General features: G+C 37.0%; 1 protein-coding gene across 10 annotated transcripts in view; it reads left to right on the forward strand.

Moving 5' to 3' along the window:
- Nucleotides 1-25847, forward strand: part of PAM (peptidylglycine alpha-amidating monooxygenase) — a 238202-nt gene that overhangs the window by 90111 nt on the left and 122244 nt on the right. For 8 of the 10 annotated variants that reach the window (XM_084881780.1, XM_084881786.1, XM_084881787.1 and 5 more), the window contains 2 exons: nucleotides 15615-16078; nucleotides 17070-17190. In XM_084881780.1, the coding sequence (XP_084737906.1) occupies nucleotides 15984-16078; nucleotides 17070-17190 (216 nt within the window). In that variant the 5' untranslated portion in view covers nucleotides 15615-15983. The other 2 variants (XM_084881784.1, XM_084881782.1) reach the window with 2 other exon arrangements.

Raw genomic sequence — 25847 nt, forward strand, 5'->3', positions numbered from 1 at the left:
CTATCGAGATTAACATACTTTCCCAACATACAAGATTATTGTACTGATTGTTTTGCTCCTGGTCTATTGCTTATTTCTTTTGCCAAGCCTCCTCTTTTTTACATGGCATTTGTAGTACAGCAAAACCATGTCTAAAGATTTTACCAAAAAGCCAGTTACTCCTCGTGGAAGTGTGCAATAACTGAAATAGTTAAGAAAATTAAGCCTAGTAATAGCGAGCAGCAGGAATTTTAATAGGGCAGAAAGAGGAAGGCCCTTATTACATGTTATTGTTCTTGAGCACAAATGTATATCTTCCAAAATCCCACAGCTGAGAATTAGCACTGTAAGCTTTTGTGAAAATTATTGCTGTTTGTGAAATTTATTATTGGTTTAGAATTGCTATACTAAAGACATTTAGCACTATTATGAATGAGAATTTTCTTTTCAGTTCTATTTTTAGCCATTTATTTTAGGAAACAGTTTTCTTAAAATAGTTTCAGTTTGGGATAGGCACACATTTTTATAAAATTAAAGTCATTAACATACACAGTATTTTCCAGAAAAAAATTATTGCATTCAGAGTAGATAGAAGTAAATTAGCTTCTAATTAAATCTTTTGTTAATTTTCTCCATTCTGTATTTATCGGCTATCATAAGTTATTATACATTGGGATTTACGTTGATTTTTTTTAAAACGTTTTAGACAGACAAATATCCAAGTGTACCTATTGTCATTCAATTAATTGGATAGCTTCCTACCTTCTGGGAACAAAAATATTGTATGAAAATGAATAAAGCTGTGTAAAATAGTGACTTTGTAATTCTGCAAGGTAGTGTATTCCATGGCATTGGTTAATGAGAAGTGTTTCTTCTTGCTCTCAGATTTCTTTTGATATGTGACATAGGAAGAGAGATAAGTAGAAAATTTTGGATGCTTTTGGTGTTTTTCAGTTACATTTTTAATATTGTACCTTTGACCTGGCCCACTTAGCCATATTTTTGTCCTATAATTATAGTTATATAGAGAACTATTGAAGCTATAGCAGGGTATGTAGTTTGGAAACAGCCATAATATATATATATATATATATATATATATATATATATATATATATATATATATGAAAAATTACCCATTGATTTCACAATACAAATGACAGAGTCAATAAAATCCTGTTGTCTGGTACAGATAGAGAGTCCAGAAGAGCAAACAGTGATCCTGGTGGTTAGTGCACCCTGGGCGTTTGCCGGAATGCAGGATGAGAAAGGGACGTGTTGTAGGAGTGGATTCCACCTTCCATGAAAGTGGCCTCAATGAAAGTCTGTGAAGCACCCACTCCCTTACGACTCCCAACATAAGCCTTCTGCCAAAACACTGCTCTTGTTCACCCTTTACCTGGAGGGCCTGTCACAAGATCAAATGCAAATCTCAGTTGCTTCATGGAGCCTTTTAAAATTTTCCTACCCTCAGGGATCTCCCCTTCTCTCAACATCTGGATGCTTATTATTTTTTACTTACAGCACTCAATGTATGCTCCCCTTGTTATTAGTTTTCTCTTTAAATCATGTAATTTTATGAAAGGTTCAGTGGTACATTGTTTATCCCTTATCAAGAAGGTCACCAAAATGTTTTTTTTTAAATGAAGACATTATATTGGGAGTTGAAGAAAGTCTGGACAAAAAGATGGTACATTTTGTCCCTGGTTCTGTTCTGAACGTAGAGAAGGATCTTTGAGCAGAGTACTTAACCTACCTTTGTTTCTTTCCTCAGTCTATTAAATGAGGGAACTAAACAATCTCCAGATAATCTCCTTTAAAATTATACTTCTGGGACTTCATGTTCAACTGGGCAGATTGTGTACATGATTTTTATCTTCTTTACCTCCATAAATCCCTCTAAAATGGTTGGAAAAGGAATTTTAAAAGTTATAAATCTGCAAAGATAAAAAGCATAGGAGAGATTCCACAGCCAAGTACGACATATTTGGAAAGTGGAAAGTAAAGGACTAATAACAGATTTACCAATAGTAGTAGCTTCTTCAACTGTGTGCCCTGAGAGGCAAGACACATAAGAAACAAGTTGATTGGCTTCAAAAACAACACAGAAGCATTGAGCCTATCATGGAAAGTAGGGATGCAATAGGGGGCTAAAACCAGGGATGCGTGTGAGCTCACTTTGGCCTCCTCGCCCTGCCTTTCTCTTAGAACATTGGCAGCACATGTCACTGGTTCAGGAGAGAGGCGGCTTCTTCTCTAGTTAATTGAAAAGCTCTGGGGTAAAAGGGAACTTAGGGGGTATCTGACTTGAAAGAGAGGACTCAAAAGGGGGGGGGGGGCGGGGAGGAGAGGAAGAAAAAGGAATCCAGCTGGAACAATGTAAAGAGGAATAGAAAATAGAAAGAGCTGAAACTAGAAAAAAAATTGAAAGGTAAAATTGAGGAAATATCTAAAGGATGAAAACAAAACAGAGAGACACTAGAAAGAACTCCAAATATAGGAGTTCTAAAAAAAGAAATAACAAAGGTAATTGAAGAAAACAAATAATCAAGGGAGGATATAAGAATGTTTATCAATAGAGCAGTTCATAAATCTCTATCTTAAAACAGCATAGCAAGATAAATGAGATGTTGAGGAGAATGAATGAGAAAAGAATTGTATCAGTGTATATCAGTAAACATTTAGAACAGGAGACTAAGAGAAAATTTTAAGAACTTCCAGAGTGAGAGCAAAGAAGGAGAGATATTGAGAAAGATCACAGATAAATTATGAAAAATCAGAATGGCATCTGACTATATAAGAAATAATATAAAAGAATAATACCTTTCAAGTTCTTAGAAGAAATGCTTGTCATCTTGTAAATCTCTATATAGCCAAATACATGAAGGAATAAGTTAAAATAAAGTTATTCAAACATGGCTCAGGAACCATGCTGTATTTCCTGAATTCTAGCAAAAAAAAAAAAAGTGTACAAGAAATGTAACAATCATAGTACACTTATTTGGCTCAATGGAAAGCAATATTTATATAATTTTAATAATTTAAATATAGATTTTACTAACAGTTGTGAGATGTCTATTGGAAAGCTGGCAGGATGAGAAGGGCCGAGGGGGTGAGGGGCGGGAGGAGGATGGAGTTCAAGAAAGTTAAATTCTCATCTTCCAAAGTAAAAAGTCAATAGATAATGAATAAAACTGTGAATCTGTAAATTGAAACATTGCTGCTGAGAAGTAGGAATTGGGGTATTTGGGCAGAAGACTGCTATTTCATTGTAAGATTTTAGTACTATTTCACTTTAAACTATGTGTATATACAGCTTTGATTTTAAAATCGTTTTTAAACATGCATTTCCTATTTCTAAAATGATATGTAATTTTATTAATGTTCTTAGGAGAAAAATTCAGAGAGTTTCAGGAGTGGATGAAATCCTTATGTGTGCACATATGTATTTTGATTTTGTATTGGAACATGTTGAATAATTAAACTTAAATATTTTAATGATGTCTCATTTGCTATATCCTTGGAGGATAACTGTAGCTCAGTAAAGAATTTCTCCTGTAGTGTGTTTTGTTTTTATATAACAAAGGCTGTCTTAATGAACCTTTATCTCATTACAATGTTACACCAATAGTGATTTAAATATCAAAATGAAAGGGGAAATTTATCAATTTTATTTTCTTTTAGGGAAATTAATACTGCTTAACCCACTCATTTTTCTGATTTTTAAAAATAACATTTCCTTAAGATAAAACTTAGTGATAAAAGATGCTGACCTCTTTGGATAGCAATAAATTTTTTAATATTTTATGAAAAGATAAGGAGACAATTACTGAGTGTCAGGAACAAGGAATGAAGTAGGCCATCCAAAATGTTAATTTTGCTTAATCAGAATGAAAGAATTAATAGTATTTTTTTAGTATCTTAAAACAACTCTGTGGCCTTCAGTTCAAGACAAAGACAGCATATTAGTGCTATGTTATTGTCTATGGAAGAATAAATTTCACATATTTTTTTTTACTTTAACCTAATTGATAGAGTAATTAAAGTATATTATATTTTAATTAACTCCATTTATATTTAACTATTATTCTTTGATTCCTGTCTTTCAGTTTATCTTTTCATTAATCATAGAGGAAGATAACATGAAATAAAATACAAATTCTACCCTGCATAAAGAGCAGTATGGGTACAGTATTTTCCTAGATGTATACCACCATCACCAATCTAGAAGTTGCCTTCCCAGTTGGTATCCATCCTTGAATTAACAAAGTGGTCATTTGTTGGCCATTATGATAGTGGAAATGACCTGCCGGTCAAGCATGGGCCATTTATTTTGAATGCATTGATAGAGACATAAATTTTTCTGAAAATCACATTGAGAGATAAAATGTTCAGTTTCTTTTAAGTACATTTTGATATACCTCATGGCTGATTATGAGATCCATTGATTATTTTATAGTTTTATTTTGTCAAATTTAAAGAATTTGACTATGCCCTTAATGTATTTTAAAGTAACAATAAATATGATGACTCTAAACCTATAACTATTCTACCCTTATTAATTCTATATTATATAATAAAAGCCTAATATACTAAGTGTCTGGTAGGCTGGTCAGTCGTTCAACCAATCAAAGCGTAATATGCTAATAATATGGGGCTGCTCAACCGCTTACTATGGCGTGAACTGACCACCAGGGGGCAGATGCTCTAACCAGTAGATTAGCTTGCTGCTGGGGTCTGGCCAATTGGGACTGAGCAATACAGACTAGACAAGCCCTGGAGCCCTCCCACAGTCCTTCCGACTGGCCAACCTCATGCATCCCTCCCCAGCCCCGATGGTGCACTGGTGGGGTCCCTTGGCCTAGCTTGTGCCCTCTCTCAATTTGGGGCCTCTAAGGGGATGTCAGTGAACTGGTTTCAGCTCAACAGCAGAATGACCATTTGCTATGACATGCACTGACCACCAGAGGGCAATGTTCAATTCAGGAGCTGCCTCCACAAGGGAAGCACCACTCAGCCAGAAGCCAGGCTCATGGCTGGCAAGCACAGCGGCAGTGGTGGGAGCCTTTCCAGCCTCCACAGCGTGCTAAGGATGTCCACCTGCTGACTGAGGCCCGCTCCCTGCAGGCCTAGGCTGGTAGTTGGACTTGCTCTAAAGGCTCCTAGGCTGTGAGAGGGTACAGGCTGGGCTGAGGGATCCCCCCTGAGTGCGTGAATTTTGTGCACTAGGGCTCTAGTAGTATAAATAATAGCTTAAGTTCCTATTTTTTTTCTATTTGTTTTCTATTTTTATGCAGTTTTTAGGAATATGCCATTTAAAAAGAGATAACAAGTTTGGCGGAATTACCGGAATAGTAGGAAATTGTTTGCTTTACCAGTTTTACATATTGTCATGAGTTAGTGGTATGATCTAAGTTTCTTTTATCTGCATGATTTCTTTACCATTTGAGAGTTAATCTTAAGGTAATGGAAATTCATTATCTTGGGAAACATTTAAAAAAAATAAAATTTGTGCATATATATGGCCTTTTAAAATTGCATTTGAAAAGCTGAGAAAACTTCCATTTCAAAAGAACCATCTTCCAGCCGGTAATTCACATGATTCTTCTATTTAGGAATAAATATTAAATAGAATCAAGTAAATAGTAGTCAACTTATTACTCATATAGCATTTAGTACTTGTATAATACTTAGTAGTCACACAGCACATTTCAATTTTAAAGGTTTTACAATTATGTTACATTTTTATGACAGTCTTCCTATAAAGAAATAAGCAGGTATTACTAATAAGAACCTATTTGTCTCATTTAAATCCCAGGTACCTAGTTGGCTCTACCATTTTATACTTATTTGTTCCTATAAAACATCTATCTGGTTTTGGGTTATTTACCTCCACCACTGATTTTTGGGTTCAGTTGGTTCCACAAGCCTGCCTCTCTATAGTTTGTCATGCAAATGAATTTGAAGTCAGAACATTGGTACCTGTCGGAGGCAGTATCCAATAAATGTCCCCTAATAATCTGGACATAACACTGGTAATCTCCTTGAAATATAAATTGTTTTTCACAATTACTAGAGCACGTCTCAAATGATTTAGGTTAAGATTTTAGTTACATTTTTGCTAAATGGTGGAGTTACTGTTTTTTATTTTTAGCATTAGGAAGGGTGTTTAAATTTGGACCTTTTGAATCTTTTAGCCCTATCCTCCCCCCAATCTCCCATCCCCAGCTCAGTGATTCAGTGTCTGCCATCTGAAGACATTGTGCTACTCTGAAACTACTCAAAGGTGAGATATAAGAATGAGCAGTGAGAAATTAGAAAAATAAAAGGAATATGTTAAAACTTATCTATTGAGAATATTAATGGACAAAAGGGATCGATCCCCTGCATGCATCAAAGCCCAATAAGACAAGATGGGGGATACTTTTTAGGAAGTGGGTCATTTCTGGAGTCACAAGTGAGCTCATGCTTCAAGACCTGGCTCCCTGATGGCTTCCAGGGGAAAAAGAATTAATCATGGTGATTAAGGGAGTTAGGGTCATGGTCAGGGTCCTGGTCTCTACTGATTGTTAAGTGCTAGGATGGAGTAGTTGATCAGCGCATCTGCTCCTAATGTAAGCCATGGTGTTACTTTGTCTCCTTTCTAAGCTTTTCTGGGCCTGGAGCTGAAATACAACTGAGGCCTAGATGTTATCTTTAGTTTGATCTAAACTTTGCCTCCAGGGTCTTCAGACAGGTTTTGTTCCTAAGATTATTTGATGCTGATCAGAACCTCATTGTCCTGAGGGCTTAATGATTAAAGAGGTGGATGGGCAAGGAAAAAGGAGACAGGTCAGTCTGAGTGCTGGGTCAGGCCAGTTAGAAGCAAAAGGAATGAAAGGAGAAAAGGTCATGTTAAAGAAAGGAAGTTTTTATGAGGTTACAAGAAAGCTGAATAGTAAACCCTAACAAGAATTTATATCTCCTCAGATTATTTTGTTTCTCATGTTTGCCCCATGGCAGTACATTTATCAATATTTCCTGTTTATAGGGGAGGAAACCAAGACTCAGAAATGTCAAGAGAATACTATAATGGGGCTTAGAACCATGATTTTGTGGTTTCAAGTGCAAGTCTGCACTGCATGTTACACCCTGTGTCGACTCAGAATGAGCTGGAGGAGGGAGATTTGATGTCAAGTCTAAGTCACTGGCAGGAAGTGGGCATTGTGTGATGGAAAGCATGCCTTGCAGTTATGTGTACTATTGATTTCAGTTATAAATGGAATAAAATATAGATTAATTTAAAGTGTTACTAAGTCAACAAGTTATCTTACATATTTACATATTTTCTTAATAAACATGTAGTAGATATATACCTTCCATCAAGTGTAACTTGCAGTTAATAGCTCCTACTGTTAAAATCTGCCAGTGTCAAGCAAGTTCCTTAACCTCTCTGTGCCTCTATTTTCTCATCTGTAAAGTGGGATAGTATTATTGCTCATGCTATTGTGAGAATTAAAAAGTATTTAAAAGTATTTAAGAATTAAAAGTATTTAAAATGCTGCCTGATATATAGCAAATACTCAGTAATGTTACATATCATTTTCATTATTAATACGGTAGTATCCGCATACAGTGTACAGGAACATGAAATGCTATGATTTTAGAAGAAAATAATAATGCAAAGACACAGAGGAAGCTCTACAAAGGTAATGCAAAAGATCTTTCAGTACCTAAATCAGTGGGTCATCCCACGATTCAGACTTCATTGAAAAACCAACCCAGACATTTGAAATTTAGTCAGGTCTTGTGTATTAGTTTCAAACTAGTTTCTCAAAAACTTCACTGAAGAGGAGCAAGAGCTTCTTAATTTTTAAAAAAATATATATTTTATTGATTTTCCACAGAGAGAAAGAGAGAGGGATAGAGAGCAAGAAACATCAATGAGAGAGAAACATTGACCAGCTGCCTCCTGCACACCCCCTACCAGGGATGTGCTCACAACTAATGTACATGTCCTTGACCGGAATTGAACCTGGGACCTTTCAGTCTGCAGACCGACACTCTATCCACTGAGCCAAACCAGTTTTGGCAAGAGCTTCTTAATTTTTGACATGGCATATTGTGGTGATAGCCTAGAAGTTTAGGCCCTCATCGCTGACTCATCCATGAGCTGGGACAGAAGTCACTGGGGACCTACACCTTGCTAAATAAATCACCGCAGGGCAAGGCTAATGGCCTGTGCCCCACCCCCTCAACCCCCGAACCTCCCACCACACACACATGCACACACTCCAGAAGACTTTTTAAAGGAGAGGTGATAACTACAGAAGTGCTTTGTGCTCTTTTTCTGAAACTAAAGTCTATGTAACATTCTTAGCTTATAAATAAATAAGATACCCGGTGGGCAAATGAGCAGCATACAAAGGAGCTGTTCTCTCTTTCTCCGATGTCATCAGTAATGGTTAATGATTCCCTGGGCAGTGCACCAGTCTCCTGAGAACTTCCCGGCGCAGTCCTTAGAACTAAAGATGTGTGCCGATGGGAACACAGGGATCTGTTCTGTCTTACATTAAAATATGCCAGCACTGAATTTAGATACATGTGTTATGAAGTAACATTTGTATTAGCCCAAGTTGAGAAATTTAATTAAGAATAATGTCTCTTGTTTTCCCCTCTGTGGAAGTATTTACAGGACTCAGTGATTTGATGACTAATGGACATATTTAAAGGGCATCTGCTACTTACTGACCATGGAGACAAAAACAAGTAAATAAATAAATAAAAATGTTACTTCTGGCAAGTTGGTGTGTGTGTGTTTTTGTTTTGTTTTTGCAGTAGAATCATATACTGAATGTTACCCCTGAGATTTTTTTTTAACATATATATTCTAATAGACACCTAACCAATTTTGACTTGCAAGGGAAGTACACTTCAAATTGTCTGTATGTTGAAAGGCATACGTCTAAACCAGCGATTTTCAACTGTGTGACCCAAGAATTTTTAAAATATGCAATACCTGACTAGTCAGGGGCACTGATCTCTTTCTATTAGATTGTCACATAAACAAATGGGAACAGCCAACACAATAGTCTCATGTGAATGAATCAAAACTATACCTTTTTTTTTTTTTTGTCAGATTGGCAAAAAATGTATATATATATATATTGGTGTGCCACAGGATTTAGTAATTAGTTTATGTGCGCCATGAGATGGAAAAGGTCAAAATTTGCTGTCTAAACAAATCCATGTGCGGAAACTGCCATTCGATTTGGTGTGCCTTGCTAGTGAAGAGGAACAGAGCCTTAAAAGAAAAGAAGCAATGACTTAGTGTATCTGAGTGTGGCCAACTCTGTGCTATACTCATGGTGAAGTTGACCTCCCATAAAGAAGGTTATAACTCTGGGATCACAGCACAGATGATCTTAGGGTACAGCAAATAATGTTAATAAAAAAAGATGGCCACGTATATAAACAAAAACAAACGAATAGACTGACAACTGAGCCTCAGTGCCGAGTGGCAGTTCAAATAACTGCTCTGGGCTTCAGGAGCGGGCGCTAACGGAGCGGTGGGGACCGTGGTGCTGTGCAGAGTGCTGGCCCTGTCTGAGGAGGAGGACATTTACCCAGCTAATTGTTGCCATATGGAAATGGAGGGCTGGCGATGCCACATTTCACAACTCTCCAAGAGACACTGGAAATCTTGGTTTTTATGTGAAATTTTCATTTTGAAATGTTTACTCAGAATTCAAAATCAGGAGGAGTTGGGACAATTCTTGCAAGCCAAACTAAACCTTGTTTTTTTGTATCAGATTTAGACCCTAGTCATAGATCTTCAATTTGTTCTTTTTGAGTTATTTTAATGAGTAATGTTGGCAAGGTTGTAGAGGAAATGTTCATGCTTCCTAATATGTGAATGGGGGGGGGGGGGAGACGGATAATTTATAGCTGAATAGTGAAGGGGTTTAACTATTAACTATTAGACATCAGATTGCCTGTGTTTATATCTTGACTATATACCCTGGGCAAGTTACCAAGTCCCTCTGTGTCCAGTTTCCTCTTCAGTAAAATGGGAATGATGATGGTACAAATGTCATACAGTTTTGTCAGGATTCAGATCAGCTAATCCGTATACAGTGCTTCGTTGTAATTGCTTAATAAACGTTGGCAATTATTATTTTACAATATGATCATATTCAGGGGATTTGCCTTTTGTTGTACTTGATAAAAATAGCCATTGTCAATGTATTGAGCCTGTTCTGTGTTGAAGAATCTGAATTGAAAAGATAGCTTCTGGAGTCTGCAAGCCAGTATTTGAATTCTTGCCTTATAACCAGAGAAAATTACCTAAATTTTCTAAACCTCAAATCCCTCCTCTGTAAAATGGGAAAATAAAGTCAAAAAACCTATCCTTGCCAGGTGGCTCATTTGATTGATGCTCATCCTATACACCAAATAGGTTGCAGATTCGATTGCTGGCCAAGGCACATACCTAGGTTATGGGTTTGATCTGTGGTTGGGGCATGTATGAGAGGCAACTGATTGATGTTTCTCTCCCTCTCCCTCTCTCTTTTCCTTCCTCTCTCTCTAGAATCAATAAAATATATCCTCAGGTGAACATTTAAAAAAAGTAATAAGTACTCGGTGAGGTAATGTGCATAAAATTAATGCCTGGCATATAGTCAATACATGTTACTTGCTATAATGATTTCCCCCATTCTTTAGAAGTTCCATATTTGCAAACTATTTTAGGAAATTTATGTCTCATTACATGTATTTGAAGGGAATTACATCACATTTGACTTACAAATTAAGCTTCATCTTATTGAACAATATTAAGACAATGGCACTCAACCAGGGTGATTTTCCCTTCCGGAAGACACTTGGCAAAGTATTGTCGAGACATTTTTGTTGTCACAGCTGAAAGGAGTGCAACTGGAAGCTAGTGGGTAGAGTCCAGAGATCTGCTAAACAGTCTATAATACACAGGACAGTCCCCTACAGTAAAGAATTATGCAGTGTAACATGTTTCTAATGCTGAGCTTAAAAACCCTGCATTCCAGCTACACAAGCATCATAAAATTTAGTTTTTAAAGTTCTTGCCAAGCAAAAAAGAATTATTTATTTTTTCAAAATATCATAAGACATTACATTTAAATTGAAATCTGTAGAGTCACATTTGATGAAATATTTTTAAATGTACACATGTATGTATATAATATGTATAAAATCCCTTTTTTTGGTTACAAAAATAATATAAGCTTTTGAAAGTTAAAAGACTACAAAAGCATCCTATCTAATAAAGAGGGAATATGCTAATTGACTGTCACACCCTCACAAAGATGGAAGTGCCCACAGCCAATAAGGTGGGAATATGCTAATTGACTGCAATGCCCTCAAAGATGACGGTACCCACAGCCACAAGATCGCGACACCCAGACCCCTCAGCCCTGCTGGGGCGGCAGGCGTGCGGCATGGCCAGGCCACACCCAGTGGATCCAACCACATCTCACACCTGCCTTCGGAATCCCCTAGTCCCCTCAGCCCCCAGCCTCCCAGGGCCAGCCTAAGGGATGACCAAACACTGAGCAAGCAGGTTGTGTGGGGCGACCATGCCAGCAGGGGGGTTAGTGAGGGACGACCAAACGACTGAACAAGCAGACTTGTGGAGCAACCAGGCCAGCTGGGGGGGGGGGGGTGTTAATTGGGACAATTAGACTGCGGGGGGGGCAGTGAGGGGTGACTAGGCCAGGGGAGCAGTTGGGGGCGACCAGACTGGCAAGGGGGACAGTTAGAGCCAACTAGGTGGCAAAGGAGGGTAGTTGGGGCGACCTGGCCGGCAGGGGAGATAGTTAGGAGCGAATAGGCAAGCAGGGAGGAGGCAGTTGGGCGCAACCTGGCTGGCAGTGGGGGTCAGTTAACTTTTGAAAATACTAAATTATTCAGAAGTGACGAGGCATCATCAGGACAGCAGTTCACTCTCAGACAATTGAAGAGAAAAGTTCTCCACTTGCAATATTTCTGTAAGTTTGAGATTGTTGAAAATTTTTTTTAAAGTAGCCAAAAGGAAAAATATAGAATATTTTTAAAATGTTTTTAAAGAGATGTACAGTATTCAAAATAACTTCTTTTACCAGTCTTTCATTGATGGGCATTTAAATGGATTCCTGTTATAAACATCCAATTCTTTGTTATCATAAACAGTGTTAGTAAATATCCTTATCAACATGTTTATACTCTTGTTCAATTTTGCCCAAGAATAAGTCCCTGGAATCAAATTGCTATGTGAATGGATATGTACCCTTTAATCAGTTTAATCATAAGTCATTGTAGGAAACCACATAGAACATCCTTAAAATAAAATGAAATTTATATTTGGTAGTTACTTTCATTTGTTCCCCCCCCCAGGAAAGAGTGGGAACTTGATCTGTTTCAATTATTACCATCCCATCATTAAGATAGTCTGAGATACTCCATAAATATGTGTTGCAACCATAGGAATAGCATATATTTATTATGTGTCTGGAACTCTTCTAAGAATCTGAATTAACTTATTCCTTGTAACAACCCTATGAGATGTGCGGTGGGATTATTTCCACTTTGCAGTTGAGGAAACTGAATCAGAGAGAGGCTGGACACGCAGTAGTTTCACAAGGCTAGTTAATGGTGGAGCCAGGAACCCATGAGTAGTTTTTCTTTGGTTTACAAGCTCTAAGCCACTAAGCTATCCTGGTTCTCTCTTGTTAAAAAAATAAATCAATGAATGAATGATCAATATATTTATTTAATTCTTTAACCCATTACAAAATTCAACTCTTTAGGGGTTTCTTTTCTTTTTCTTCTTTTTCTTTTTTTCTTTCTTTCTTTTTTTTTTTTTTTTTTTTTTTTCCAAATGAAAATTAAATGGAATGGACTGCTTACTTTGTAAAAGCCAAATTAGCTTTATGGTCCTTTATACTAGGTTTGACTGCGCTATGTAATAGTACTGCTCCTGGAATTAATATCTGTACAGGTATAAACTGTAAATTGTTCTTACTAAGAATTTATGGGTCGGTAAACAGAATATTTGCTTTGTATTATAAATAAAATAGTCAACCTGGATCTACAGCTGGAGTCCTCGAGGCAGAACCTATATTGCATTACTTATTTTTTAAACACATCCTCTGCTCCCACCTGGACTCCTGTGCCCCTGCCCTTTTCTGCACCAGGAATGCCCATGCCCATCTCCTACAGTGGAAACCCAACCACCCTCCACCCTCCCCTCAGGAGTCACCTCTCCCGCTGAAGACTGCTTTACCTTTCTGTTCTTCCCGACCCTCCTCTTGAAGGTTAAAATAACCTTTCCTGCCTCAAAACTCCCTGAATCCTTTTTACAGTACTCGTTTTATAACATTTTAAACATACCTTCTATTAATCGTGTCAAGTCCTCATCTCCCATAATAGGCTATATTCTCTTTTAGTCTTATTCATTTATTAAACCCCAACATGTTAACAATATTTTCTACAGAATATGGAATTACACATGAGGGAATAAATTATTTCAAAGAAATATATTTGAATTTTTAAAATGCTAAATCAGAAGACTACTAAATTGTTTTGAATATTATATATTTAAAAATTATCAGGAATTATAAAATAACAAATGAAATGATTAGAAATGATTTTTTTTTTCATCTGATGATTTGTATTTTGTCTCTCATTTATAAGGCATCAGTACCGAGAACCATAATTGGCTTTTATGCCTGTAAGACCTTGTGTTTCGTTCATGGCTGCAAATTTCAGCTTTGCTTCCACCCACAACTTCAGTTCCCTTTTCTTTTAGTGGGTGCTTTGGCACATCAAAGGTAATAAAATCAATCAGAGATAAGTGGAATTTTTTTTCAAAGGCTAATACTTAAGATGTGTTCCTGTTAAAGAATTTCAATACTAAATTTGTTTTCAAGTGTTTGTATAATACCACATTTCCCTGCCAACTGAAAAGATTGTCCTTGAATCCTGTTCTGCATGAAATAATAAAATATTACCCCTACTCCACATATATTTAAAAAAACAGGAACTTCAGGGAATGTTAAGTATTGTCATCAGACAGGATTTTACTTTGTTGCTGGCATAGCCTTCAGGCCAATTGTTTCCATTCCCCTTTAAGGAGTTCTTTCCTTTACTCAGGGTCTGGGACAAAGCTGAAGTATTTTTCTTTTTCTTTTTTCCCCCCTGAAAGTTCAAACAGCAAGCCAAAGAGAAAGTTCAAACAAATATCATCAGTCTTTTAAAAATATCATTGCTTATGTAAATTAGCAGTGGTCCTTGGGTACTGCTGAGCCAGCCCCAAGCACCTTTGGGTTGGTTGGATACTCTCTCATGTTTTATCTAGAAAGCTTTGACCATGAAGTCTTCACACGTTTAATTTTAGTTTGAGCTTTTTTTTGTTTTAGTTTTGGGGTTTTTTTTTGCTTGTTTGTTTTTTAGATTAGCTTCACTATCTTGTGATTTCCTGAGGATAGTGTAGAAGCTAATGTATTACTGGGGAGCACTTCTATGTGATCTTACTGATGCTAGTCATCTGGCCATGGGATTTGAGGTTTCCCAAACTAAGTTTATGATCAGTGGTTAAAATTAAACTTTAAGAAATCTTTCTGGCATTTTTATGTTGTGAATAATAGATTTGAAAACAATGCCTTCTGGCCACAATTTACAAACTTGAAACATAGTCTGAAATATGTTCAGCACAACACAATATCAAAACATGCATATGTTAGATTTTAGCCTAGTTGATTCTCTTCATAAAACGTTGAGATGCTGCACCAGTTCTGCCTGGCCTCTTTTTATATCAATGCTAAGTTCTTAATCATACCCTTTGTAGATCGATTCATTTGGAGGCCAGCTGAGATTCTCCCTGTTGTTTCTGCATGCATCACATTGTAAATGTCCAAACTTTATTCAGGGAAGAATATGTTTCGGGAGGCCTACCTTATAAGTCATTATTCCTTTGCATATTAGATGCATAATTATTCAATAGGCATTTGCATTTCATGTATCATGTTAGCTGTAGACTTTTGGTTGTCTTTGAAATAATCCTGGGAACTTCACTGATTGCTTCTGTGGTGCTCATTCCTAGCAGGGGGTGTTCTCCCTCAGATCTGTAGCTCTGTGGTACATCTACATAAACATGCCTTTGTGTTCAACATCTTTCTCTGTCTGATTACTGTTGTATCCAAGTGCTTTGTCTCTGCTTCTCTTAGCGCCCCCTTTCTTTTGCCCTTAGCCTGTCATTTGCGTAAATAAGTTTGTTTATATTCAGCAGAGTATTAAGTGCATTTTTTATGATAGAAGGGAATGATGTAGTAAGTCAGAAGAAATACCGAGAGAGTGGGGTGGATGAGAGAGAAAAGGGGGGACAGAAAAGTCTGGAGGGAAAGAGAGAGTGGGTGTGAGGTAGGAAGAAAGAGCCAAACCCAGAGAGAGAAGGAGAGACCACGGGGGCTTTGTGAAATCTTGGGGGCTGTCGCGGGGGAGGGCGATCCACTGACCAGCATTTTCCCCAGGCTTGGGCTCAGGCTTGTGAAACTGCGAATGTATTAAAGAGCCTCAGCCTGGGATTTGCTGAGGACAAATGCTGTAATGTGTTAGTCATCCATTATCTGCTTCTATTTTTGCAGGTCCCGAATGATGACTGACGCGGGTTTGTGTGATATCCCTCACAGTCCCTGTCCCTGCCCAGCGATAAGGGACCCGCGCGTCTAGCTCCAGCAGCACCAGAGTAAAAAAAAGAAAAAAGAAAGAAACAGAAAAAGCAGCTCTCCAAGGAGGAAAGCTTCCGCTTGCGGACCGGACAAAAGTACTACCGCCTTCCCAGGGATTTCTGCGTGCGGCTGGGGACCCGGGCACCTCCCGGTCCTGCCCGCCGGTGGTGCGGCCGCAGCAGGACCCCCGCGCCCCCGCCCCGCGCCCCGCGCCCCCGCCGGGCCATGAAGTAGCGGCGCTGCCCGGGCCCCCGCCGCGCTGCCCGCTCCCCGGCCGGCGTGGCCATGGCCGGCGCCCGGCGCCTGCTGCTCGTCCTCCTCGTGCTCCAGAGCCAGAGCGGCTGCCGGGGCTTCCGGAGCCCCCTCTCCGTCTTCAAGAGGTGGGTGTGCGCCCTGGCTGGGCGAGGGGCGGAGGGGCCGGGGGTGCCCGCGGTGGGAAATGGGGATCACTTTTAGGGACCTGCGTGTCCGAGGAGCCGGCCAGGCTGCTTGACTTTGCTGAGCCGGCTGGCTTGGGATTTCAGCACAGGAACTTCTGGTGAAGTCCCCCTTTACAGGAAAACAACAACCACCACAACATAACAAAAAGCCCCACTGTCGTGTAAGCTGAGCTGCACTGACTGGCTTTTCCAAACTTCAATTAGAAGTTGTGATTTCCAATACAAATCGCTCCCTCTTGGGGAGGTTTTTCAGAAACTACATCTAAAAGAAGACTGGAATGCCTTCTTTTAGCATAGCTGGGGGAATAACCCATCTGTCCAGGTAAGTGATGGGGAGAAGCAGATCAGGGGCTGTAATAGCTCAGGAGAAGACACCGAGCTGTAGACACACGCCTCATAATTACCATAATTAAATATTTATGCACTTATACATTTGTAATTCACATCGCAGCCCCCCTCCCTCCTCCTGTTGTGCCTCCTAGCATTATTAGTGTTGGTTTTTGTTTCTGACTAGTAATACTGGGCACTCATAAAATACAAAAATGTTACTAGGTTATAGTTAATATTTCTTCCATTAGAAAATTGTCAGGCCTGTGATAATTTCTAATTAATTAATTCTGTATATTCATTAATTAGAAACAAATAATTTGACAAGTTTTTATTGAACTGAATTTTAAATGTAACCTGCTTGTTTGCTTTGGTTATATTTTGTTTACAAGTTAGACATTTGTTGCTCATGGACTATAAAGTCCAATTCTGAGAATGTTTTAGAATATTATGTAGTTATCACATCTTTTCATCAGGTCTAACTCAATAATATTTAATTTTACAGTCATAGAATCCCTTTATTTTTTCTTTCTCATGGTCAAATTAAAATTCCATTATGTCCAAAGATATTGAAATTACCTTTTTTTTTAAATTTTTTTTTAAGGTTTAAAGAAACTACCAGATCAATTTCCAATGAATGTCTTGGTACCTCCCGACCAGTAACTCCTATCGATTCATCTGATTTTGCATTGGACATTCGAATGCCTGGGGTTACACCTAAACAGGTGAGGGGAGTTCTATATTTTATTATTCAATTGTTCTATGTATAACTTATAATTAAAGCAGAGAAACTGCATTTATAGCAGTAGTAACTTCTTTAAAAAGAAGAATTTGCTTTCAAGACTTTTCAGGACTAGAATAATTGACTATAATAGAGAGGAGCACATCTTTCAAGGTATATATTTCAGTTAAATTCCCCCCCCCCAAATTTTACTCATATTGTTAGTTGTGTTTGGAAACGGAACCTTGAAAATTTACGTTTTGAAATTCTCAGTGGAATAATAGCTTCTGTACTGCAGCATGTCCTATGGATTAAAATATGAAAAATTATTCTAATAAAAGGAAATTATATTGAGCAGCTACATCTCGGAGTTTACTTTGTTTACATACCCTCCTATCGCAGCCACAAGTTAAGAGCCAAAGACATGTGTTTCCTGCCAAGAATCGGAAAAATAAAATATTTCACACTTTAAAAGTTAAGAGAATTATTCATACAGGTGGTGGATTGTAAGTGTTCCGTAGCACAATTTGCTTGTTTTAAGAGATTATGAAGAAATGATTGCAGAACTCATACAAGCATCACATACAGCATTTTGAGTAGAACTAGGTTGTGGCAAGGGCTTTCCCTGTTGTAAGTATACACAAGAAGCTCAAACTCACTTCTCTCATGTGTTGAAGGTGTTTCATTAAGCATGAAAAGGCCAGAATTAATTATGCTTTGCAAGCAGGCAGTGCAGGGATTTATTTGTGTCTTTAAAAGATAGCCCTCTCCTTCCTAAGGGCTGCAGCAACAGGGAGAGGCCTGACCGTTACAGAACTGCAGTGGCTGATGACTCACTGTTGCAGATAAAATTCTATTTTTCTTGTCTTTTTAAGTACTGGGAAAATAAAAGTCTTCTCCTTACTGGGGAGAATTCCTTTGAAGCAGACATTCAGAAGCTCGAGAAAATATAAATAGTCCTCTTTGGGGGAACTAAGGATTGACATTCATTTATTTGAAAACCTGTATATGATCTAACAATCTATAATTGACTTCTTTTACTATTCTGAGGATTTCCCTCACCTTCCTAACCCCTGCCCATACTCAAATGACCAGCCAGATGACTCTTCTGTATGTTCAGTTCTTAATGTTCTGGCCTTTAATACCATAAGGTCATTATTTAATATTTAGTCAGAAGAGCTGTAATGAAATTGGGAATAGGAGTTATTGACAGTTGCTCACTTGTGAAGTCTGCTTCTTCTTGTCCTCATTTTTAAGTGATTTTCCTCCTATATTTGCTTAACTGACTTTATATTATTTTTTTTAAACCACTGTGATCTTTTGCACCTTTTTTCCTCCCAAGAATATTCTTATTTTCTCAAATAGTCATGTGGTTCATTATTGTTATTTTTTTCTTCTCATTATTTTATAGTAAGAACATTTAAATTATGTAACATAATAAGTAATTGTGTTGGGGTCAATATTCTCAGAAAGAGTTCCTAGAGGGATTCATTATTTTTTTAAAAAAATGTAGAGCACCATTTTCTTAAAGTAAAATGTGTTTACTCATTATTACTATAATCTTATACTAGTAATTATCAAAGTAACTCCATGGAAAAAGAATATATATTTAGTAAATTACAGGCTTGTTATTTTGCACTATCTGCATTCAGCTTTGCCTCATGCAGTAAAAATGTGCTAGTTCCCTTCCCAGCATAGAATTTTTTGTTGCTCCTTCTCTTGAGACTCTGTGGTTCTCAGGAGTTGTTTATCCAGGATCCAGAAGTGGAGCACACGAACTAGCATTAGCAGATTGTTGTAACCCACCTTCCCTTTCACAGTGATTGGTTCAGAAGAAGGTGTATGATCAAGACGAGTCGAATTAAATCTTAGGACTTTTGCTGGGAATCGATTTTTCTGTTGTATGTGAGCCAGTCCTAGGATTGGCTGAGTTCATGAGCGGAGCCATGCCTAGAGTAAAACTAATACTGTAGAAGGCAATGCAGAAAGACTGAAGGTATATAGGTTCTTGGTGGCAATGCTCCTTAGGGAATTTGCATCTATATTAGCCGTTCTTATTTCAGCCAAGCCCAGTTGGGTTTTCTCTGACTTGGCGGCTGAAATTACCTAACTGGATAAGTGATTCACTTGTTTTGTCTAATCAGCTCAGAGCAGGCTGTTTAAAGTTTCTGCCACTTCCCCATCACCCTCTACTGACTGTATGCCACGAGTACTTACTGACTTGATTTGGTTGACATATCGATTGTGTACCTTATAACCTTCATGAGAAATGGTAGGTATACTTCTTATTGAGCATCCTCCGAAAGAAGTGCATAAAGAAACTCCATATCCCTTTTCTCCTGAACTTGGTGTGCTTAATAAGGAAGACATGGTGCTTTAATTGTGTGAGCACTTTTGATGAAGAAATATTATTTTCTTAAAATGCAGGTGAAAGTAAATTTAACACAGATCCTTAAAAGAAAAGTAGATAAAAAATAAAATAAAATAAAAAAAGCAAGGGAAGAAAAATAAAGTACCAGAGGAAAGAAATAAAAGATGGAAGGGAATAAGAAGAGTAGGGCAAAAGAAAAGAAATACAAGAAACTAGAATGATCAAGAACAAAAATTTTAAAAAAAGAAATCAAGAATAACTATAATATGAAGAACAGAACAGTTAAAAATTATATCAGAAAGAGAGGAGTAAGGAAATCATAAAAACAAGGAAAGCATTGAGGAGTTAAAATGTTTGTTTTTTTAATGGCAGAAGATCAAGAAAACAACAAAATTAAAAGAAGGGAAGGACTGAGAACCAGAACTTGAGTTGGTAATTGAGGCACACCAAATTGAGTAAGGGATGTTCATTCAATAGATTTTATAATAAAGCACATATTTTGGCAAGAATAAAAGATACATCAGTGAATCTTGTGTAAGCCCTTTCCTTGGGAAGCTTAAGATTGTTAGGCAGCTATGGATAGAGAAACAGCAGGTGTAGAATTGAAGCTGAGAGAACCTCACCTATAATATAGATTGAACAGCTAACTTATTTTTTGCTGATGAAGCACATGCCTAGATTAATGTTCTACCAAAGAATATCCAGTCGTGTCAGGCCTCTCTGAGTTGCAGTCCACTCTGCTATTCCGTAAACTTCAGAGCAGGCTTTAAAAATTGCTCCCGCTAAACTAGCTCCAGAGAGTCCAGGGAAAGTATTTTATTATCAATTGTAATACCAATACCAATTTTATAATCAAAGTGAGCTTATTCTTTTTTCTCCTCTGACTTGAAATGTAGAAAAGGAATTTTTGTCTTCTTTCATAAAGTTCTCATTGATCAGTGCTCTTTCCAGGCTGTGGGAAGATTAGGGAGAAGAAAAAGCAGCTTTGGAGTAGCCCTGGGTAGAATCTGTTGACTGATGGCACTGGCTTCATATCCAGCAGTGCCTCAAAGTGGTGGTACCTCCACACTCTTCTTTTAGCTCTTTCCTCCTCATTTGATTCCTTTTTCACTGGGGACCCTGTGGGCTTTTGGTGTCACCAACTCTCATATCAATAAACCTGACAATTTGACAAACTGCCGGTTCATGGTCATAGGAAGGTGTTATCATCAGTTTGATGTGTTAAATATTCCATAGGGGTTGATTTTTAAATAAAATTTGGCATAATTATCATGATTTTACATAAGATTTATTATCTAAATCTAAACAACATCTAGTGGATTAGAATGAAGGCTTTGGGGCCAGGCTGATAGCATTCTTGTCCCAGCTCTTGATGTGTCAATTCAGGTATGTTTCCTTCTTTTTTTTAAAAGAATCCTCACCTGAGGATATGTTTTTATTGATTTTAGAGAGAGAGAAAGAGAGAAGAAGGGAGAGTGAGAGAAACATTGATCAGTTGCCTCTTATATGGGCCCAGGCTGGGGATGGAACCTGCAACCTAGGTATGGGCCCTGACCAGGGACCAAAGCTGCAACCTTTTGGTGTACGGGATGGTGGGCCAACCCCCTGAGGAACCCAGCCAGGGCTCAGGTATGTTTATTTTTTTTTCTTTTACATTTTTTTATTAAATTATTTATCTGTGTACATATTTTAACATTGCTCCCCCCCATACATACCCTCCCTCCCCAGAGTTTTGTGTCCATTGGTTGTACTTTTATGCATGTATACAAGTCCTTCGGTTGATCTATTATCTCCCCCAGATCTCCCTCCCCTCCCTGCTGTAATTTGACAGTCTGCTTGTTGCTTTACTGTCTCTATATCTATCTTTTGGTTCATCAGTTTATAATGTTCTTTATTATCCACAAATGAGTGAGATCATGTGGTGTTTCTCTTTCATTGACCTCATGCTGAGTGAAATAAGCCAGTCAGGTATGTTTCTTAACCTGCTAGTCCTGCTCTTTCATCCGTAGACAAGGTAATAGTAGTATCTATTCAGGATTATCCTGGGGTCTAAGCAAGGTAAGACCAGTGCATGTTCCAGTTGCCCTTCACATGGTAAACTCTCAGAAAATGTGAACTCATTATTTTTATATGTGTTGGGGAAAATGTGAATGAGCCTTAAGATGAGAAAGAAATTGCCAAACCTTATACTTTCAATAATGACTTCATGGAGAAAGTAAGGCATTGTAATAATTCTGAAGGAGAGGAAAGGTAGCCAAACAGAAAATACAAACCTGAAAAAACAAAACAAAAACCACTGAACCAGGACAAGGGAGACCTGGAGAAAGTAAGCAAAGAAGTAAATCTTTCAATCAGCTTATTTTTAGGTAGTTATTGTATTTCCATTAAATATCCCTTATGATCAGAGAATCAAAGAACACTGTTTTCCTCCAAGTTCTTATATATATTTTATACTCCTTAGAAGAGAACTTATCAAAAGCAGTTTCATCAGTAGAAGCCTTAATTTTTTTTTTTGATAGCAGTTTGAAATTAGCCTGGATTTCCTCAGGTTGCTGAGGATTTTTGTACATTAATCTTCTTAAAAAATTACTCTTTCCTAATGTAAGTCCCTTCATATCCTAGGTTTATATAGTATTTTATTTGCCTATTACTTGTTCAACTTAGATACTTTATATTCTTGGCTATGGACTTATAAATGCAAACTAATTTGAAAATGATATGATTTTACAAATTAAATATTAAATTAAATATTTTCTTTGAACGTAATAACTTGAGATCATGTAACTGAGATCCTCCCCCCCCCCGCCCCCCCATTTTTTATACAGTCATCAGTGTAGTCATTGGGAGAAGTGTGAAAACTGTGGAGGAGTATACTTTTTCCTTTCTAAAGGTCTTGCAAATTCTTGTTTGTCCCCCCCTCTTTTTATTGTCTAAAGTTCTACATATGTCTCCTTTTTTCTCCAATTGTCCCCTCCCTCCAGCCAATCTCACCCGGGCAAGCCCCCATCACCCCAGTGTCTGTGTCCATTGGTTATGTTAATGTGCATGCGTACACTTGTTTGTTCTTTATTTGTTTTTTAAAGAGTAACAGATCATGCTTTGAAATCAGAAAGCAGCCTTCTCTGTGTTTATTAGCATACATTATCTATCTCCAGAAACCCTAGGAAATGGAACAATTCTGAGTTTAAAGATCACATCAGACAACCCAGAGCAGAAAGTTGAAAAACCTGAAATTAGAGTCTTAAGTTACCACTTATTTTAAAATAATATGAAAGAATGTAGTCACTGAAATAAAACCAGAATGAACAAAATACTTCTACAAATGTTTTTTCAAAAGCTTCCCAGTGTTTATCTTTTTTTTTCTTAAAAATGAACATTAGTTAGAAAGTATTTACTAATATATTTTAACTTTTTCATTTTCTAACAGAAGAGGAAAGAGATTCTCCTTGCCTCAGTAGTGTATACATATGATCATGTAATAAGAATCTAGCACTTCAGGTTTTTTGTTTTTTTTTTAACAGCACCCACTTAAGAAATAAATTTTAAAATGTCAAGCCATAATCATAACATCACTTAAAACCGGTATTTGTTCAGAATATGTTTATCAAAGAAGTGATATACAAATTAAGTGCATAATTGCTGTGGATCCTTAATTTTTCTCAAAATCAGAACATTGATTAAGTTAACTTTTTCATGTCTAGTCACTTAGTTGAACAGAAGTTCGGCTTCTGGCTGATTTTATGGAAATTATAATATGTTGAGTCTAAATGTTTTAATCCTCTCATTATGGGGGGGTTGGGGGAAATGGCCCCAGTCAGTGTTTAAAATTCAGGACAACATTAGCAAGGAATTCAGAAAAAAGGTGATGCTTTACTGGAATAATTTTTAGTTCTTTGAAGGTTCTGATTTTCTTATTTCCTTCTCTTTAGTTACTAGTATAAAACAATACTTGCATTAAAAAAAATAATGCTGCCCAGCAGGTGTGGCTTAGTGGTTGAGTGTCGACCTATGAACCAGGAGGTCATGGTTCAGTTCCCCAGGGCGCATACCAAGACTGTGGGCTCCATCCCCAGTAGGATGTTTCTATCTCTCCCTTTCTTTTGCTTTCTGACACAAGGCCATTTGGTTGAGAGGAGCTGATCGGAAATGTTAAAAACTGTGAGGCCATGAGTGTGAAAGAGTGGTGGTTCCAGTAGCCAGTCCTGCACCAGTGCGTTTTGGTTGCTTAGAAAAAAAATAGACCCTGAGTACATTAAGTCATTGTCTATTGTAAATATGAGCATGACTCATGGCTTTTAGTGTTTCTTTTTTCCCCATTCTTAGTTTTTTCTCCCTTCCCCAAAAAACAAAAGTAGCATGGTGATCTTTAAGGAAAAAAATCGAGGAATATCCTAATTCTGGACCAGCATTTGCTTTTTATTTAGGAAGACTTAGGCAATGCGTATTCTAAAATTTTGAAGTTTGGAAGAAGAGCAACAAAAAAGATTAAAAAGCTATATAGCCTGGCCTTTCCACAAACCCAGGAAATAACTTTATCTATTTTACCAATGGAGAAGCTGATTATTAGAGAGGACAGTCTCCAGGCTCTTGTTTTGTTTACTTATCTGTCTCTCATGAAATTGGTTTTTCCACTTTCTAATTTGAAAGCTCAGGATAAGTGTCAGTCAAATTCTCAACTTGTATTTATTTGTATAATTCTCCCCTTGCTTTATCAGTGAGGCTCAATGCTACAAATTTAATGGAAAACAAAAAATGTTAAATGAAGCTTATAAACAGCAGGTTAAAGTTGCATGTAGCTCAATGCCTATTGTTTAAGTTTAAATTATCATAATTCCTCTTTATTTTTATAAAACCTATTAAGTGTTCATTTCAGAAAGATATGATTGAACTATTAATAATGTTTTCCTCTGAGAGAATAATCTAAACATGTCACCTGGGTTCAGAATTGCAAATATACATAGACCTTTGTTTATTAAAATCTGAAACATAAAAAGACTTTATTTTCAATTAACTTTTTATATTTTTAAATAATGTGAAACTTAAGAGAATATTAGAAAAAGTATCTACACTATAAGAGACTCCTTTATGATCACCTCTTTTTTCAATAAGATTTAGAGTTCTTTTCTGTGTTTTTTTCTAGTAAATTTGTAAAGGAGAAATTATGTTTAATGAGTGCTCATTATGTATCACTACTGTATGAGGCACTTTATAAGCATTCTCATTAATTTTCATAAAAACTGTTCAAGGTACTATTATCTATTATTCTCATTTATTATAAAGAATTGAAACTCAAAGAGATTAAATAATCTGTCTAACCAAATAGCCAGTAAATAAAGGAATAAGGATTTAAATATAGATTTATTTGAATCTGAAGCCCATGCTCATTGGATAATCTGCACTGCCAATCTGTTAATGGCCTATGTGTTTCCCAGAGAATGTTAATATATATATATATATATATATATATATATATATATATATATATATATATATATATATATTTTATGTATGCATGATGTTTTTGGCTTTAAATGTGAAGGATATGTACACATTCATACATGTTTTTATTATACACATGTTGTAAAATAAAAGCTTGATTTTGTTAAACAACCAAAATAAAAGATATTGGCTCTATCCTAAATCCTTGAATAACTTTTTTTACTGCATTTTTTTCATCTTCAGAAAGAAATGTCACTAATATGAATTCTGGTACAATATTCCTGATCATCAGACTGTTAAAAGATACCTTATAATCAACCTGGTTTATTTCAACACAATTGTGATTGTCCCTGTCTAAATCTAAGCCAGAGATTAGCAAATTACTTCTTAAAATGTCAGGTAGTAAATATTTTTGACTTGAGAGCCATATGGTCCCAGTTGTAACCACTGCAGTTAGAAAGCCGCCATACACAGTATGTAAATGAACGAGTTGGCTGTCTTCCAATAAAAAAAAACTTCATTTACTAAAACAGCAGCCACCCACAGGCTGCAGTTCCCTGATCCTTGATCGAAACCATTGCATATGCCATTTACGCTAATAAATGGATTTAACCTTTGGCCACTCACAAACGATGTCTTCTGACTTACAAAACATAGAGAATAAAAATACTAGTGAAAGGTTAACAGCACTTTGATCCTTGTTACCTATTTGGCTTTCCTAAGTAAATGGTCATAAACAAGGGTTTTCTGTTTTGGAATATTGTATTTCAGACTTCTCAATATCCGTAAATGGTAATTCCTCAGTTATAGTTCCTCTAGGCCAAATATACTGGAGTGATTCTTGGCTCCTC

Source organism: Pipistrellus hanaki (assembly GCF_964339955.1).
Source record: "Pipistrellus hanaki genome assembly, chromosome: 4".
Classification (NCBI taxonomy): domain Eukaryota; kingdom Metazoa; phylum Chordata; class Mammalia; order Chiroptera; family Vespertilionidae; genus Pipistrellus; species Pipistrellus hanaki.